The sequence below is a fragment of the Sus scrofa genome, chromosome 8, assembly GCF_000003025.6.
Source record: "Sus scrofa isolate TJ Tabasco breed Duroc chromosome 8, Sscrofa11.1, whole genome shotgun sequence".
Taxonomy (NCBI): Eukaryota; Metazoa; Chordata; class Mammalia; order Artiodactyla; family Suidae; genus Sus; species Sus scrofa.
The window spans coordinates 55,466,774-55,486,594 of NC_010450.4; the positions used below are offsets into that span (position 1 = coordinate 55,466,774).

The following is a 19,821-nucleotide window of genomic DNA, read 5'->3' on the forward strand; positions in this document are numbered from 1 at the left end:
GTCTAGCCATTTTTGTGACCTTATTTTAGGCTCAGTCTTGAGAGGTACACTGAGAAAAGGAATGAACACAAAACAGAACTGAGTGCTTTCCTGGGAGTCCTGGCGAGGAATGGCGTCCCCAGGCCAGGCTGAGTCCAGGGGTCACCAGCAGAGGAGTCTGAGAAGGATGTCAGATGCTCAAAGCTGAGCATCAAGTCCAGATGAGACCAAGCCATGGCTGGAAAAAAAATCCTAATATGAAAACTGGAAAGATTCAAGATATATCAGGAGACAGAGTACGAGACCAACTGAATGGTTTAGAAAGTTGCTTGGGTTTGTGTGAGGCTCTGACCTCATGGGATGTGGGTTTGAGGGGAGGCGGTGGGTGACCCTGGGCAGTCAGGTACCGGCTTCTCCTAAAGATGGTGTTAGCCAGTTTGGGTTGTTGTTAGTCTTATAGTTTCTTTCTCAATATTTGTATTCCCCTACGTTCTAAGGCTTTTCTTTCTGCTGAACAGCTGACTGCTTAGGATCTGTGTGTGGAAGTGCATGTTCCTCTTAATATCAACAAGAAAGAGAACCAGTGTTCTCTCTTCCAAAGATGCTTCTACTCGCTGTTGAAACTGATTCCCTTTGACCCCGAAAGCGCTAGGGAAGAGCAAGGCACGGAGTTAAAGTGACCCGTGTCTTTGGCATTACCAGCACAGAAGGCCATGCCCAGAGCACAGCTGGGTCTACGGCCTGCGGGGGCGCAGTGAACACAGGCGTACCTCCTCTGAGGGTGGTTTTCTAGCCACACCACCAACTGAAGGTAAACAGACGCCACTATTGCTGCGGCTGCGGATTGTGAAGCAGCAGGCCAGTCGGGGGTCATTGGTTAGAGTGACCTCCCTGCTGCCGACGCTCTGGGGAAATAGTCGGCTTTTTACAGGAAAGACCAAAAGGTGACAAATACTATAACCTACGGACCTATTTAATTCCTCCTATCACTGCAGAATGGAAATATAACCCTTCTTATTTCCAAGCGGTGGTGGATTGCTGAGCAGTGAGAAACAGCCCTTTAAGTAGAAAACATCTCATTCTTAATAATTTTTTGGAGTTCCTGTCGTGGCGCAGTGGTTAACGAATCCGACTAGGAACCATGAGGTTGAGGGTTCGGTCCCTGCCCTTGCTCAGTGGGTTAACGATCCGGCGTTGCCGGGAGCTGTGGTGTAGGTTGCAGACGCAGCTCGGATCCCGCGTTGCTGTGGCTCTGGCGTAGGCCAGTGGCTACAGCTCCGATTCAACCCCTAGCCTGGGAACCTCCATATGCCGCGGGAGCGGCCCAAGAAATAGCAACAACAACAACAACAACAATAACAACAACAACAAAAAGGCAAAAAAAAATAATAATAATAATAATAATTTTTTTACTCAGGTGAAGTGCACACAACATAACATTAACCATTTTAAAGTGAACAGTGCAGTGGCACTTAGTATACTCACAATATACTGACCAGGTGCCAATACCTCTGACTCGTCCCCAGGCACATTCATAACCCAAATAAGACACACACACACACACACACACACACACACACACACACACACATAATAATCCACATTCCCCCCTCCACCGACCCGCAGAAAACACCAACCTGCTTTCTGTCCCTGTGGGTGTACCTGTTCTAGCTATTTCATATAAACGGGTCATACAACATGTGACTTTCCATAAGGCATTCATTTTAAATTACAAGTCATTTATTCTTTCAGTCTGCTTTTATCATTATCCTTGGTGCACTGGGGTGCTGTGGAAATATTAACATTCTCTTGTTAGGACCTATGAAAACCTGCATCTGCTAGCGGGCTTCTCTTCAGGAGACAGTTTAGAATTAAGTGACGTAGTTTGCAAGGATGGGAGGAATTGGACTTGCCCTCATTTCTTGTGTCTCCCTAGCTCCGCCCCCCTGCCTCCTCTCCCCACCCCCAGTTTCTGTCTTGTTTAGTGGTCCAGACACCCATTTATGCCATCATCCAGATGAACCTGTAATTGATATTTTGGCATCGGGAGACTGGAGATGATATGGCAACAAAGCAGAGTCTCCTGCAGGAGTTAAATGACACCAGCCGTTGAGGATGAAAACTTGAGAAATGCTCTCCATGCTCTCTCCTGATCATCCTCTCCTCCCTCCTCTCCTGGGTGGGACCGATGCTGCCCTGGGCAGCCTGGGATGCAGGCAGCAGAGGCTTGAAATGAGACTCCTCTCTCCATCTGCCAGACGTAACTCAAGATGAGCTGCACAGATGAAGCTGGCGGAGGATTGGGGGACCGAATGGCAGGCCAGCTTCTCGGAGACCAGAATTCTAGCTAAATCCTTTTGTGGGGGCGAATGAGCCTGCTGGTCTAATAATGCCCAGGAAATAAATTGCTGTAGTGCTGGCAGCTCAGCAAAGCAGCTGCCGCCGTAAGTCTCTTCCATGGCTCCCCCCTGCCCCTGGGAGTGTTATTAACGTGCTCTGTGGGATGACAGGTAAATACAGGGCCAGTTGTGACTTGTCTCCATCAAATGGTGATTATCATGTACTGTTTTATGTGCTAGAAGAATTGAATTATCAGCAGTCTGTTCCAAAATTTCTCTTCCAGGAGCCTGAAAATGCCACTCAAGAGTAACTGATGGGTTTGACAGTACAGCCGTGACACGATGGGCAGGGACATGTTTGTTGCTTTCCCCGTCTCCTTCCCCATCTCCTTCCCCTTGTTACTGTGTGTGGAGGCGTATATGCACCAGACCTTGTGCTCAGGCTGAGGATGGGAAATAAGAGCCTGCCTCCCAGGAGCTCCTGGTCCCTCCCTCCTTCCTGTTCTCTCGCTGCCTTGTTCCAGGGTTGTGACAGGACTGCGCACAGCAGAGTATTTGTCTCTCATAGAAGGAAGCAGCTTCTAAAAGCCAGAGTCCTTTCTGCCTTTGAGCCTTTGAATCCAGCACGGCCCTTGCAGAACTTTATTGAATTGCACTCAGATACGTAATCGGATAGCTGGCTCAAATGTGGGTCATGATATTGGAGAGGGTTTTGCCCAGAGTGGCCGGAAGCACAGAGGGCAGAGTAAACAAGGGCCAAGGGGGCCAGAAAGATGAGATGGTGTTTGCCAGACAGACAGGGGGACACACAAGCTCCCGGGGTCACGCCTTCGGGACTGTGTTTCTGGGGAGGGGCCCTTGGAATCCTCTAAATCTTGCCCTTTCTTTCTTGAACCAACTTTCAGGAAGTACCTGCTTGATTTACAGTAGCTTTGGTTCAAGCCCCGGGACAGTTAGGCATCGTTCTGGGAAGTGACAAGTCCGGTTTCTTTTAGGGGCTAAAGCTCCACCCCCAATTCCGTCAAATTCCTCACCCCTAAAATGTCATCTACTTTAATCTTCCTCTTCCTTGTTGAAATAAATTTTAAAAACTAGAATTTTCTTTTCCTAAATGGGTTTGAGTTGGAGCCAAGATTTTGCTTCCATGATCTCAGTGCCTTTGCAACAGGAGTGCATGGATTGTGTCCATTCCTCTAGGGCAGAGACAGAGGACTAACGGAGGGACACTTTCTGCTCCCAGGAGCCTAAAACCCAGCTGGGACGGGAAGCCAGCACCAGCACGGACAGGCCTCCTCTGCATTTACTATTCAAGCAGAGTCTTCCCTGCACAGAGCATTGACGTGGAAGTAGCTTTGATGTGGAAACTTTTTGAAATAGGTGATTCGAATCCCAAACTGAAGTTTAGAGGCCAAGGAACAGTGAGGAGAGCTAATCTTCCTACTAGAAGATTTACCGGGGAAACGACAAGGATGTGCTTTAGCAAGGTTAGTCTTTCCTACCTTTTTCATCTGGGGACAGTTTGTTCTTGAGTTGGGTAGCAGGTAAGATTGCTCACCTGGAGTCCTCCTGTGTCTCTTTTCCCATCACCAGCCTGGCTACCTATAAAGGACTTTAAACTCAAATGCCAGGTTGTCCATAATTTATTTTCTGACATCACCCCCTCCAGACATTCATAGCAGCTCACTGCCACCGCCATCCCTTCCTCTACCTGTACAGACACAGAATCAAGCATTTTCTACCTGGTTTATAACTTTGGGTAAATATCTCATACCCTCTACTGAATGGTGCTTCCCTTGAAGTCAGTGATGCTGTCCTGATGTCTTTCTGTCTCATCCCCACATCCCTCATCCCAGTTCCTCTCTCACTTGATAGGTCCCTGAAAGGAGTCAGTGGATGGACCTTCAGTCTAGATAAATGTATCCGAGAACTTCTGCATCCCTTCCCGTCATCTGTAAACACAAATCCTTAAACCATTGTTTCCCAAACTAGGATCCACAAACAGTTATTCTGAAGAATGTTTAAAAAAATATTCCTGGGAGTTCCCATTGTGGCTCAGAGGAGATGAATCTGACTAGCATCCATCAGGATGCGGGTTCAATCTCTGGCCTCGCTCAGTGGGTTAGGGATCCAGCATTGCCCTGAGCTGTGGTGTAGGTTGCAGACTCGACTCGGATCCTGCGTTGCTCTGGCTGTGGTGTAGGCCAGCAGCTGCAGCTCCCTTCAACCCCTAGCCTGGGAACCTCCATATGTCGTGGGTGAGGCCCTAAAAAAAAAAAAAAAAAGAAACTTTGGGGAAATTTCAATTTATACAAAGTTAAACAGGATTCCTATGATAGGACTCCTCAAAGTGTAGGCGTTGAGAAGGAGTTTCTCAGTAGTTCCTTAAAACTAAGGTTTTGGAGGCAGCAAGGCCGTTTTCCTTCTGTGCCTTTCCAGCTTCTGGAGACTTCCTGCCGTCCTTGGCCTGTGATCCCGTCCCCCATCCTCAAAGCCATCCTCACAGTACAGGGTGGGGATTTTTTCTCTTCTTCCCCTCTAGGTTCTCTGGCTGGTCTATTAAGTAAATTGCCATAAAACAGATTAACAGCAGAAACAAATTTAATTTTGTATGTGTGGGAGTCCCATAAAAATATGAAATTCAAAGAACGATCAAAGTAAGCCGCTCTTAGAGGGACAGTGAGTTTGGGGAGGCTTAACAAACAGTGAGGCAGAGCTTGGGGTGCCAAGTTAGTGAAGAGCTAATGTGGTTTGTTTGCATAGAGCCTTGGCCTGAATCTCTGTCTCTGGTGAGAAGGGCAGGCATCTGTCACGTGGGGGATGTGTCCCCACTTCCAGGGGACGCAGGAGGTCAAGGTGCCCTACTTGTTGCCCGGGTACCTTACTTTGGAGGAATCACGAGGCCAGACTTGCTGTCTTAGGATGGTGGATCCTGCACCCCTTCAGTGGTGTGTTCCAGGCTCGCTCCCTCTCGATCTGTGACACCTGCTTCTGGTGTCACATCTCTTCCTATGACTCCTGACACTCTCACCTCCTTATTAGGGTGGTTGTGATCGAATTGGGTCCCCATGGAAAATCCAGGCTCATCTTCGCATCTCAACACTTTCAACTCATCGCCTCTGCAAAGCTCCTTTGCCACGGAAGTAGCATGTTCCCAGTACCGCGGATGGGAGAGTGGCCGACGCTGGGAGCCATTATCCTGCCAGCACAGGCTGTGGAGTCTGCAGCAGAGTTAGGGGAGAAAGCCTTTCGTCCCTTGTGGAGGATGGGCTGGAACACCCACCCCCACCCCTAACGCTATTTCCAAGGGCCAGTGAATCGGCAGAGGTCATACAGAACAAATTCACATGGGTGATACACAGCCATGGAAAAACTCTGGACTCGTTATAGAGTCACCTCCGCAGTTATCATGATGACGGTCTCTGAGGGCTTTCCTGCACTCGAATCTGCTTCAACTCTTCTCTCACAGTCCCAAGGGCACAGCGCTTGTTTTTATAGCACATCAGATAGATTTGGTGATAAGACTACCAACTAGGATCTTCTGAACTTTCAGAGTCTTTCAGGAGCTTTTCAACTCTGTATAAATATGGATCTATTATGCATCATTTTATGAGTTTTTACTCTTTGTTTAGGAAGGTATACTGTGCTGGCGGTCTTTTTTTTTTTTTTTTTTTTTTTTTTTTTCCAGGGCCGCATTTGCAGCATATGGAAGTTCCCAGGCTAGGGGTTGAATCAGAGCTGCAGGCCTATACCACAGCTCACAGCAATACCAGATCCTCCACCCACTGAGCAAGCCCAGGGATGGAACCCACGTCCTCATGAGTGCTGGCTGGGTTCATTACTCTGAGCCACAACAGGAACTCTTTACTTTTTTTTTTTTTTAATGAATTTTATTGGAGTATAGTTAACTTAGAAAGTTATGTTAGTTTCAGGTGCATAGCAATTAGTTATACATCTATCCATTCTTTTTCAGATTTCCCCCATCTAGGTTGTTACGCAGTATTGGGTAGGGCACCTGTGCCATACAGTAGGTCCTTGCCACCTTGGCAGCCCTACTTTTACCCCTGTCATGCCCACTGCCCTGTACACTTCAGCAACGTCTCTCCAGGATTGTAGTCACCAAAAAAGGTGTGCTAAAATGTTAACATAGAAAGATAGGAGAAGGTTAATAATGTTTGAAGACTTGTGGGAAGAGGATGACCGTGAGGAAGAAGAGAAAAATGAAACTGGATGAAAAGGAAGCCAAGCAAGGGATAGACAGATGAACTGAAGCCCAGCACATGTCATGTTTTAAAAGGGCTGGGAGGAAAACCCCTAAACATTGTTCTCTGCAGGGAAACCGAGAAATCTAAGAAAGATATTTGATTTCAGGAGTTCCCGTCGTGACGCAGTGGTTAACGAATCCGACTAGGAACCATGAGGTTGCGGGTTCGGTCCCTGCCCTTGCTCAGTGGGTTACCGATCCGGCGTTGCCGTGAGCTGTGGTGTAGGTTGCAGACGCAGCTCGGATCCCTCGTTGCTGTGGGTCTGGCGTAGGCCGGTGGCTACAGCTCCGATTCAACCCCTAGCCTGGGAACCTCCATATGCCGCGGGAGCGGCCCAAGAAATAGCAACAACAACAACAACAAAAAAAAGACAAAAGACAAAAAAAAAAAAAAAAAAGATATTTGATTTCAAACAAGTAGAATGAGAAGACTTCTCCCTAGTCTCAAAAAAATGAACTTTTTCTTACAAAATCCAGCCATGAAAGATCTTTGAAATTCCACATAGAATTATGGTATCAGGCATTAAAGGGGAGCCATATAAGATTGATTAATATTGGAGTTCCTGTTGTGGCTCAGCTGTAACGAACCCAGCTAGTATCTATGAGGACATGGGTTCAATCCCTGGCCTTGCTCAGTGGGTTAAGGATCTGGCATTGCTGTGAGCTGTGGTGTAGATCGAAGACGCGGCTCAGATCCGGTGTTGCTATGGCTGTGGTGTAGGCCAGTGGCTGAGGCTCCAATTCAACCCCTGGCCTGGGAACTTCTATATGCCTCAAGTGTGGCCCTGAAAAGAAAGGAAAAAATTGATTAATATCAGCCTCCATTCACCCCATCTCATAGGACTGTGAGTCCCTGCAGGGCAGGAACAATGTCTGAATAATCCTTGAGTCCCAGCCCTCACACACAGCTTGGCATATTGTCATAATGTTTGTTGCTCACCAAGTAAAATGATTGCAGTTAGTCCCTTCCTGCATATTGATTCATTGGGAGGAAATTATGTTTGAAAAAACTGACAAGAGAAGGGATGTTTGAGAAAAGAGAGATGAGGAGCATAGTGAGCTCTTCAAAGGACATGTCTAGAGATTTCTTCGTTCCCAAATTGTTCACGTCACTACAGTGACACCAAAATTTCCCACCGGAAAACATATGCACCATCGGCAGAGAACAGCAGAGGTCTATTGAGATTCAGATGTTGATACAAAGTTATGAGAATCGTTCTTCAATGAAATTGCACGTTGTCACTTGTCTGCCCACTGTTGTTTATAGAGAATATCAGGCAATCATTTGCAGATGATTGAATTGGCAAATACTAAATCAAAGAATGCTTATAGGCTACCATGTTATTTAGAAGATTAGGCAGAAGTTGCTTCGTATTCAAATACTGGAGCCTTCTCTATGCTGCCTGGGGACAGTACATGACTCACACCTCTTTTTTCTACCCCCAGTTTGTGTAGTTCATACTGTGGGCTTCATGGGCCCTCAGTAAGTAATGGAGGACTTGGGTGACCTGGTAAAACACACCGATATGAGCACCGTAAGTCAGTGTGGGTAGCCGTAAAATGAGTGCAAACACATTCTCGTCTGCAATCAACTATATTGAAAGATTTTCCCAACCCTGCTAACATGCTATGATCAGTTAGGTAGATTTTTTTTCTCTTTTTTTTTTTTGTCTTTTAGGGCCACACCCATGGCATATAGAGGTTGCCAGGCTAGGGGTCGAATCAGAGCTGCAGCTGCTGGCCTGCACCACAGCCACAGCAACACAGGCTCCGAGCCACGTCTGCGACCTCCACCACAGCTCACGGCCACACCGGATCCTTAACCCACTGAGCAAGGCCAGGGATCGAACCAGAAACCTCATGTTTCCTAGTTGGATTGGTTTCCTCTGTGCCACAACGGGAACTCCTGGGTAGCTTGTAAAAGACAAATTCCCAGGCAGTCCTTTGCAGTTCACAGTGGCAATGGATCCTACAAGAGAAAACGTGTCCATGACTCCAGGACACTCTTAACAGAGGGCATTTGTCCATCAGCCCCAGGACATGCATTCCAAAGCAGTGTTGTCGCATTCCCAGCAATATGACAGCATAACAGAGAGAAAAGAGCGAAGTTTCACAATACCCAGGGATGATGAAATTTAGGTTTACCTCTAACTGGTAATGCAGCTAAGGAAGCAGCTAAGAGATTCATAAGAGAGATCAGAATTGAATAAGGTGCCATTGGTATTATAGCTTATGTTGCAGAGATATGCTAAAGGAAAGCTAAAATCATGGGAAATAGGGACATTTCTCCAAAGGAGAGTTGACCTCCTCCAGTGGATTGACTCTTAGGTAGGTCTGGACAAGTCTGCCTAGAGATGACATTTATGTGAGACTGTTCATTGTCGTATCAATCAATTCAGTAACTGAAAGAGAAGGTTATGCAGGTACTAGCTTTAGAGGCTTTTATTGTAATGTTGGTAAAAGGTATAAGAAAAGTGGTCAGTTTCATCCTTCTACATGAGTTTTTCATGGGTGATGTGGGTCAGGAAAGGATATTGTGAGTTTTGGGAAATCCTTTTGCTGTGCTCTAGAAGCAGAGAGCTTAGACAACTTGCTTCCTATGGTCGCTGTGCCAGGATGCAGGAGTCTTGAGGCTTAGAAGGGAGCAGGGTCCAAACACGGCTTAAACACCTGCGGGAAAAGCTGCACGAATGCTTCATGGCAAAATGTTAGAGGAAAGAGCTGGTAAAAGCTATACAGACCACAGACTGTAGATCCAAAGTTTAAAGTTTGTGGAAATGCAGAGAAATGAATGCTTCGAAAATGTGATCGGTATCTGAAAAAGTTTAAGAAAGGTTAAAAAATATGTGTGTATATACATGGCATTATGGTATTAAGACAATTGAAGTGATTACTTATACCAGGCAGAAAGATGGATGCCAAAAGAACCCCTGGGCATAAGCTAGAGGAGCTCGTGGAATTTAATTTTTCTAGGGAAACAAAAAGAGAAATGTGTTATATCTGGCAAAACAGGAGGATAAAAATTGACCTTGTATAAATGTAAATGTTTCAAAAATTACTTTTGCCTTAATCAATCCAGGACAACTTTTCTCTAATAAACAACCTCTAGGAGGATGAATATTTGCTAATAAATTCGAGTTACTTGGAAAACAATGCAGGAACGAGAGAAAACATGATGATGATAATGTTTTATAAGCCTTTTCTTTCATCCTAAAAATATTATGAGTAGTTGGATCTTTGGGTTTTAGAGAGCATTTTGGAGGAGATGAGATATGAAAGGGATGTAAATTTGGTGAGGTATATTTTTCTTTTGCAGAGTTTGGAAATTATGTCATTTTACCCAGTGTAAACACTGACTCTTACTGCTGAAAAGGAACTCACCCCTGAACTAATCCTCCCTTTCCTTTTCAGGAATGAGGAATACAGTAAATTGCTCCCTCGGGGCAGGGTCAGCAGTTTGATGGAGACTGTAATTTGGTGAATGTGTGGTTCTGTAGATTGTAAAATGTGGTGATAATTCCAGTATCTTATTACAGGTGTCACTTTGTCTCCTCCATCTCTTCCATTTTATTGCCTATTCTATGCATCAACACGATGAAAAGTAATGTGTTTTCTTTCCCTGAAGTGGAGAGAGAGGACAGAATTGGTAATATAAGTGTGAGTCACCCCCCCACCCCCAGTTTCATAAACTTTGTGCTCATAGATTGTATGCTGTCCTTTTTATTGCAGTAACATTTAACAAAATCATGGCCATGGAGGAAATTAAACTTTCACAGAATGTCCATAATGAGCCTCTGAGTGCTGATGTTTCAGGTATGGTACAAAGTAGCTGCTTGAAGTTGCAAGTTAAAGAGACAGAAGCCATCTTTTCCCTGTTGCTTTCAGTGGATTTAACCACACATTAACCATACAATGACATTATGTCATCTGTCTGGGACACAACGAAGCACCCAGGTTTCAGCAAGCAAAGCAAAGGCAGCAAAAGCAGATGCCGTTCATCCTCTAAACTCCTGGGAGAGTTTCTGAAGCTTTGCTCAGCACCTAGTGATTCTCTGTTTACCTAAAATTCTGTCCTGCTAGAGGATCTGATTTCCTCTCTCACAGACACCGGAAGGGGTAAAATAGAAAAGGAGAAGGAACTCTGAGAATTAGACCTACCAGCCTGATGAGAAGTGAAGGCTAAACACGGGAGAGAAGAAAGACAAGAAAGAAAGAAGCAGAATACTTATTCTGAAGTAGGAACCAGAATGTCCTGGGGAGAAGGACCGTTGTCAGAGGCCATCCTGTCTACTTTGGTCTCTCCTCAGGGTGTCGCTTGATTGCCTGTGAGCATCATAAAGCCCTGAGACATCCAGAGCACTTTCTGTTCTGTTCAGAGTAGAGTCTGTTACAGGAAAGTGTCCGTTCAAAGTGCTTTAGTTTAAAAATGTTGGCACTAATAGGGATAACATTCAGTTAGCGTCTTCCTTCAAGCATATCATGTGAATAAGAATTACTATAGATTGCATTGAATGAACCCGAAAATACATCTATTTTTAGTAGTAGTAGTAATCAGAGCATTTTTATTTTTACCTCCCATTTCAATTGTTTTTTTCCTCTCAAAATTCCTTCACATGAGTTACATGGAAACTACCAACAACTGGGTTTACCCAAGGGATAAAAAGGACATGTGCCTACGAGTGCATTCTTGCTGGTTAATTTCTTGGGTGTTAACGTGTTTTTCTTTTCTTCAGAGCAGTTTCTCTCCCTTTAAACAACATAGTAGGTTAAAAATAACTTATTTGGGTACTGTACCTGTTTCTGGCTGAGAAAGTAGAAATTTCATGAGGATTGGGGGCTTTGGAAGCACCCCTGCCCTGAACTTCCTCCCCCTTCACCCCACAGCCCTTGAGGCCAGCATGACCGTCTGTGACATACCCTGTGAGGCTGTTGCTACATCCCTAGGCAGGTTACAAAGTCTATTGCGCTTCCCTGTCTCCTCATGGTGTAGGTACATTTTTTTCAGAAGAGGTATGTAATTTTTCTTGATCAGGTGATCCCTTGAACAACCTTATTTCTTATCGTCCCTCATTAGAAATCACAATGTCACTTTGCTGTGTGATTCTTCTATGTAGTTCCACAGTTATTCTTTTCTTTTTTTTTTTTTTTTTTTTCTTTTTTGGCCTTTTTGCCTTTTTCTAGGGCTGCTCCTGCAGCATATGGAGTTCCCAGGCTAGGGGTCTAATCGGAGCTGTAGCTGCCAGCCTCCGCCAGAGCCACAGCAACTCGGGATCCAAGCCTCGTCTGTGACTTACACCACAGCTCACGGCAATGCCGGATCCTTAACCCACTGAGCAAGGGCAGGGATCGAACCCGCAACCTCATGGTTCCTAGTCGGATTTGTTAACCACTGCGCCATGACAGGAACTCCACACAGTTATTCATTGTTATCTGGGGTATAAAAGCATTGCTTTCTCAAGTTTCTCTTCTCTCAACCCCAGATAAACTAGATTTTATTTTTGGATTAGAGAAGTGTATATATACACGTAATGGCAGTGCACCTGCCATCCACTTTAAGCTGTCGCTTCTTTGAGACAGGAGAAATTGTGTAGCCTGCTGACCAGGAACCTCCAAAGAAGACAGGAGAAGGCAGACACCCCCCGAGGGAACTTCATAGGTCTTTGACTTTAGAAGTTGGCTCTAGCCTTTGATTAGGAAAGAAACAGACCCCAAATGATCTCCTTTGTACTCTCCTGTAATAAAGCAAAGGCATTTCTCTCTGTTCCTTAGATGGGATGGGAAAGTGTTTAATACAGAAATAGGAAGGGAAAAAAGAAAGTAATTGCTGAACTGCATAGTATCTGTGAAGAAGTAGATGCATAAACCCTTCATTAATAGAGCTCTTATTCTGTGCTCATGGGAGTTTTATTACTTGCTTGTGCCAGGCACTCTGATCCACCTCATTCACAGGTGTCATTCTTTCTTAAAGCCACAGCTGTGGTGTCCACAGGATAGAGAAAATTTGTCCCCTCCCTATACTGACTTTAAAAAGAAAGCAGAATAGAAAACTTAATGCCCTTAAAGTTGAACAGGAAAATCAGTGGCATAAAGGAAACAATATACTTTAAAAAGAGACCAAATTATTGCCTTCGTCTTTGTGCTGCTGGTTGGTGACTGAAATTTAGTAAAATTTGAGCAGCCACGGCTGTCTTCCGTTAGTCACAGTTGTCCTGTGTCTTTCATTCATCAAGTGGATTCCCTTGCATTTTCTCAGTTTTCTGCTTTTGGTTTGTGTCTGGGCTCCTGTTAGGCTCTTCCAGCACAGTGGCCTTTTAGGGTGGTCAGTTGCCACCACCTGATGCATAGCAGGCGGGACAGACCCTAAAGAAAGTTGACTTCAGTCCCACATGCTCCTCCTAAGTTACACTGTCTTGGGACGATGCCCTGAAGAAACAGCCACGGGAATGAGGTGTGGCACAGAAATACTGTCCAGGTGGCGCCTGGTAGTGGAAGACACGCTGAAATTCTGTGCAGATAAGGTTGAAACCTGTTCATGCTTTTGGCAGTTTGTGAAGTGGCTGAGGAATAGGCTTGGTGAGAGAGGACCTAACATTTCTTCATGTCTTTGGTTTGAAAGCTCACCAATATCGGTGTGATTTCTGCCCCACTCCCAAGAACGTCTCCAGTTTCCTTCAGAAAGAAGAGCTTTCTTCCCTGAACTTCCAAGGACAGATGCCTTTATATGCCTGAAAGTCCACTGAAGTTTCTGACTTTTACCCCAGGTGGGGTAGTAGCCCTTCTTATGAGACCACCAGACCACCATAACACAGAAGTATTCTTTTGTTCCCGTTCATGCTTTGGGAATAAAAGTGGATTTTAGTTTTTACTATTTCCTTGCAGAAGTCTCTTTTTATCCAAGTCATCAGAGTAAAACAATTTCACTTGTGTCTTGACGATTACTCTGACTGCTTGATTAACTTCCTAGATGCAATATTTGCTGCCAGTTCTTTCTTTTTGGCTTGGTATTAATATAGAAAATTCTACAAGAATAGCCAGGCCTCCCCTCAGAGTGCTCTCATCCATTATATTATGCCAGTGATAAATGGAATTAATTTATTCTCTGTTGCTTTTTCATTACCCTAGAACTTATTCTTTGTCTATGAAATAGTTTGACACAATGAACTTTTCGTTAATCATAAGCTAGAACTCCTCAGTGGAGCCCAAATAGAAAGGGAGGGGCTGTCTGTCTGTCTCTCAGGGGTAACGCTGTTACCTCCAATAAGTGTGCCGGGAGCATAGACCCTCTGCTCAGGGTCTGTAAGTTGCTCTGGAATAAAGTCGCACAGAGTTTCTGAACACTCTGACACTCACTGATGGTTGGAGCGGCCTCTTCCACCTGCGCATCAGTTAGCACTGCCGAGAACAAGGAGTTGCAAAGAAGCTTGCTGTGCTGTAGGTTTTATGTATTCTGCTGCCTTCTGGGATTTTCAACACAAAATTAATGGAACTTAAAGAATGCACTTTAGGAGTTCCCGTCGTGGCGCAATGGTTAACAAATCCGACTAGGAACCATGAGGTTGCGGGTTCGATCAGTGGGTTAAGGATCTGGCGTTGCAGTGAGCTGTGGTGTAGGTCGCAGATGCGGCTCAGATCCTGAGTTGCTGTAGCTCTGGCGTAGGCCGGCAGCTACAGCTCTGATTCAACCCCTAGCCTGGGAACCTCCCTATGCCGAGGGAGTGGCTCAAGAAAAGGCAAAAAGACCACAAAAAAAAAAAAAAAAAGAATGCACTTTAATTTTTTAAATACATGTTCTTTTTTAGAACAGTTTAGGTTCATGCAAAATCAACAGAAAGCACAGAATTCCCTTATGCCCTCCTGCTCCTGCAGCATAGTGTTTTCATTTTAAAATTCTACTTTTACAGAAATAAGAGCTTCATCAAGAAATTATACATATAATAAAATTTACCTTTTAAAGTGTGCAGTTCTGTGGTTTTCAGTACACTCCTAGAGCTGTGTAAGCATCTCCACTCCAATTTCACAATTATAATTTACTTTAAAATCAACCCAAGGTATCATTTAGAGAATTTAAAGAAAAGGAGAACAAATATCCCTCAGACTCGCCATTCTAACTAAATTCTTGTCATTTTGGAGTGTCTTTTATTTGAGATTTTTAACATTTCGGTTATTTGTATGAACCAGAGAGTGTTCTCTGTCACAATTTAAAATTTGTCTTTTGAGGGTTGATGGCTTTGTCTCTTTAAACTGCTCGTGGTGTGACTAGGTGTGCAGTGATGCTTACCACTGTGTGCACACATGAAGTCATTCTAGTGAGGAAGTGGCTTCATGGCCGTGTGTGCTGTGCTGTGATGCTTTCCGAGAAGCTGTTCCTCCTGGTATCTGAGCTTCCAGCTCACTGTTGAAGCCTTGGACTTTTGGTCATTAGCAGTGGGCGGATTCTTTCATGCCTTTGTGCTATGTGTGAAAATATTAAAGGCAGACCTTATTTAATAAAGCTGGGAGGTCCTTAGACAATGCTGTCCCCTCATGCTCAGGGCATATTCTTACTGGGCATTGTGAAGGGGTGATTTCAACTACATTAAGGGGGGCTGGACAACAGTATTAAGAGTGAACAGCAAGAGAAGGGCAGTCAGTAGAAGCATAGATGATGGATCTGAACACATTTAAAGAAGTTATAAAAAGGGCCAAAATATGTGAAGAATCGCTCTGGGAATGTGAATGAAAACATTTTTCTGGAATCAGATTAAGAGCAATTGAAAAAAGTGGATATAACCTTAAGTGCAATAAAGGACATGGTGGGGGGGGGACTTCCCATTGTGACTAAGAGGGTTAAGAACCTGACCAGGATCCATGAGGACACCGGTTCGATCCCTGGCCTCCCTCAGTGGGCTAAAGGTCCAGTGTTTCCGTAAGCTATGGTGTAGGTGGCAGATGTGGCTTGTTGCTATGGCTGTGGTGTAGGCCGCCAGCTATAGTTCCAATTGGACCCCTAACCTGGGAACCTTCATATGCCGCGGGTGCGGCCCTAAAAAGAAAAAAAAAAAAAAGGACATGGGGAATGAGGTGCTTGTAGCTCCAAGAGTGTAATCATTCAGCCTTTGGAGAGGCTAATTTGGTAGCGCTCATTAAGATTTAAAATGCACACTTTTTTTGGCCTTGCCTGCAGCTTGCAGAACTTCCCTGGCCAGGGATCAAACCTGAGCCACAGCAGTGATAACAGTGGATCCTTAACCCACTGCACCACAAGGGAACTCCTAAAATGCCTACTATCTTTAATTTAAAAATCACGATCTTAAGAATTTTGCAGCAGTAGTATCATTATATATAACAATACCTGTACAAACTATCATTATATTTAACAATTCATGTACACAACTGCCGTTATGGGTAACAATCTGTGTACACAACCATCATTATAGATCACAATCTGTGTACATAACTGTCATTATAGATCACAATACATGTACAAAAATGTTCACTGTAACCATATGTGCAGTGACAAGAAAGTGGAAACAATGTGTAGCTCAGCAGTGGGAAATTTGGCTAAATAAATAATGTTTTAGATGCCAATAAAAAGATAAGTTACATATATATATACTAATAAGTGCAGATATGCATACAATAAAGTGAAAATACTATAATACCCATTTTATTTTTAAAAAGTATATTTGTAGGCAAGTCTGTTTATGTGTAGGAAAACTGGACTTGGGAGATATTTTGCTTTTATTTTTTATGACTTTTTCAATTGATTGGATTATCGATGACTTTTAACCCCCCTCCCCCGATTTTTCAAATCCAAAATTTGGAAACTTAAGGGACATTCTTAAGACTCTCACAGATGAAAGAATGTGACCATTTGAGCTAGGTATTAAAGTATTGCCAGGTGGAACTCCTTAAGGAACCAGCTTTAATGAAGAGCTGAAATTGATTTCTAATTAGTATATCAGCAGTTTGTATGGACAAAAGATGTCTCCAAAGTTGATGGAAATAGTTTCTACTTAGGTTAAATTATAGTTTTTATTTTTTCTAATTGTAAAAGTAAAATAGGATCATTATGAAGCACTTGGGAAAAAATAAGAATATAAAGAATAAAAATTACCTATAATTCTGTCACCTAGAGATTATAGTAGTTAAGTCTTAAAACCTCATTTATGCTATCAGTTTAGAATTTCGAAAAGATTTTATTTTTGCAATGGTAGTATCAGGCAGAAATCACTCATCTAATTGCTGAATTAGAGGAGGGATCCATACAGTCTTGCTAAACCTGCCTGAATGTTTCCTGTAGAAAATTAGCTTTGGTGATATTGCACCTTGTTATCAGAATTCAAGAGAACGGTAGGAATGCTGAGAGGTGAAGAAGAAGGGAGCTGGGAGGATGGACCAGGCAGCCAGCAAATCCTCCACTGTGTGGTATCAGAGCAAGCAGAGGAATGTGTGTGATCAAACTGGCCTGCAGAGAAAGCGCCCTTCATTTCTGCGCTGATGCTGAGCCCTGGCAGAGCAGGGAGGCCAGCCGGGACCCGAGCACCTGCGCTGTACAGTTTGCGAGAGTGGTTTTCCCAGGGACTCGAACCCTCAGGGTGCACGCTTAGCACAGAGCCTGGCTGTCAGTTCACCGCTCTGAGCTTCCGCCGGCAGCAGTCCTGAAGTCTCCCGTTTGCCACCACAGACTCCATTTCCTCCCTCCTCATCAGGAGCATCAGGTGAGGAGTTCCCGTCGTCCCTTCTTTCCTCCAGACCTGCATACGAGCTGGGCTCCCAGAGGCCATGGCACCGAGTGGGTCTAACATCTCCCCATGTCACTGCACCATCTCCACCTTAAGGGGGCCACGTAATGGGGGGTCCAGTGCCAAACAGAAACGTGGGCCCCGTGTTCACAAATGAAGGATTTTAAGCCAGTGTAATCCAAGCATCAGAACAGGTATGGGCCCACGGGGCTGGCTCTGCGCAACAGGCTGCCTGCAGACCAGAGGCGGCCAGTCTTGGGGGGCCCCGTGGGTCGTCCCCTGGCACTCACCATCCATACGGGTGACCTGTCTTTGTCGGGGACAAGGTGCTCTTGGAGAGGACCTGAATCACGAAGAACAAAACCGTTCCCTCTCCCGCTGCCCCGGCTCTTCACGGCCCTCTGACTGTCCTGACAGAGACGTAAACAAGGAGAAACAAAGCAACATTTGTTAACGTGTGTAGGACGCTGACCTGTGGGAGCGCCCAGAGGCGAGGAGCTCCAGGGCCTGGTGAGAAGTCCTTATGTAGCATCTGAGCTGAGGAAGGGTATGATTTTAGAGAAGTGACAAGACAAAGGAAGAGGACTTGGGGTTTCTGGGAGACACGTTATTAGAGAGCACACATGTGGGAAGCTGACCAATAACACACAGGAGCCAGTTAGGACGCTTTGTACCGCAGCTGCCTCTGGTGCCATCTCTGGGCCAGTGCAGGGCTGAAGTTGGCCCCCTGGTTCACTCCTGTCCTTTCTGGTCGAGAGTTGGGGGGTGGGGACACATTTGTAATTTTATGTCCTGCTTTTAGGCCCAGAGGAGAAGGGCAGAGAGCTTTCCTTGTATCTGCTTCTTGTCAGTTGCCTTCAGCTCCAAATAATCCCAGTGCTAATGTGGCACATTCTGGATGGCACTTCCAGCAGTGCTGCAGTGTCCTTTCTGGGCAGAGATGCAGCCTGGTGGGCCCATGCCTGGCCCCTTCCTTCCTGCAGACACAGCCCTCTTCTGGGCACCCAGCCTGGCACTCGGCTGGATGGCATTGGCCTCTGGTGTGCTTGGCTGGACATCTTCGTGCTGGGAACAGCCTGTGCCATTCTGCACAGTCACTTGCTGAGGGAACAACCTGTCTGATCCCTTGTCACAGGGTGGCAAGATCAATGGACTAGACTGTCCTTGCTCCTTAATTGTTCCCACGTGACCACCCCAATCCCCAACTCGGGTGTCTGAGTATGTAGGCTTCTTGGGTTTGCACTCTAGGCTGTAACTCCTTGCCCTTTAATAAAACCAATAAGGTTGGTTTTGCTCACTTATCTACAGAATTCCTTTTCTTATGATTAAAAATCACTAATTATCAGGATCCATCTACTTGGCTCTGCAGAATGAGCTTCTTTGGTAATAGGCAGATAGATCCCAGGCTCTCCCTCCATCGTATCTATTCTAAGTTGCTGGGGTCTGTGGTCTCATTCGTAGGATGATGTATGTTTAGACAATGGAAAAAAATTAATGAAATATCAGGAGAAAAGGAATGGTTGTCATCCTTGGAGTATTCTGTAATTCCTGGCTAGCTTTGCCTGAGTGGGGGCCAGGGCATGGTGACCATGAGGAAAGAGAAGAACCAGCGAGGTCAGGCTCCTGAAAGGATTTTTAACTGGGTTTTGACACATTAAAAATTCGAAGGACATCAGATTCCCCTCCTTTCCCACACCACCAAAAATAAATAATGCACACCCAGAAAGAGCTGGGGAGAGTCCAGCGTACCTCCCGGAAAATGGGAGGAGAGTCGCAGAAGAGCCAGGCTGGGCCTCTGCACCCTCCAGACTGGTGTCCGGGGAGTGAAGTCCATGTGGCAGAGCCCTGGGGACATCGTCCGGAACAGGCCAAGCTCCATGCCTTTTCTAAACTGTCCTTTATAGCCTGTGTGTGTGCGGGTGTGTGCACGTGCGTGTGTGCACGCATGTGAGTGGTGGGGGGCGAGCTGGAAACTGAAAGTTCAGTACTGACAGGAAAAAAATGCTTTCATTTACTTGCTTGGATCCTTGGATCTGTTTTAGATTTGTTTGCACTGCTGATGCCAGAAATTCAGGGTCCATGGTTTTGAAACAGATTTCCGTATTCCGTGGCTTAGTCTTGTACCTATGAACCTAGAGTTATTGTGTGTGAACAAATGTATAAACAGAGCTATGTAATATGTGTGCATGTGTTCTTGCTCACCTTTCCAGATAAATCCAGAATTTATAGGAATACGAGATTTCTGCCATTAAAAGTTCTTAAGGTGGGAGTTCTCTTGTGGCTCAGCAAGCTAAGGATCTGGCATTGTCACACCTTGAACCCAGAGTGCCTCAGGTTGCTTCTGTGGCTGGGGTTTGATCCCTGCCCTGGAAACTTCCATATGCTGTGGGTGTGGCCAAAAAAAAATAGTACTTAAAGTAAACTAGAAGAATACTTTCTCTGATTTTTCTTTGAAAGCAAAACTTCCTTTTACTCTTCCATATTGCTTTGTTTTTGATAAAAAGAATTGAATCTCTTG

General features: G+C 45.0%; 1 protein-coding gene across 10 annotated transcripts in view; it reads left to right on the forward strand.

The window, feature by feature from the left end:
* Positions 1 to 19,821, forward strand: part of KIAA1211 (KIAA1211 ortholog) — a 264,569-nt gene that overhangs the window by 130,411 nt on the left and 114,337 nt on the right. For 5 of the 10 annotated variants that reach the window (XM_021101354.1, XM_021101353.1, XM_021101357.1 and 2 more), the window contains one exon: positions 10,309 to 10,392. The exons of the other annotated variants lie outside the window; for them this stretch is intronic. In XM_021101354.1, the coding sequence (XP_020957013.1) occupies positions 10,326 to 10,392 (67 nt within the window). In that variant the 5' untranslated portion in view covers positions 10,309 to 10,325. The remainder of the gene's footprint in view (positions 1 to 10,308; positions 10,393 to 19,821) is intronic. 10 annotated transcript variants of the gene reach the window in all.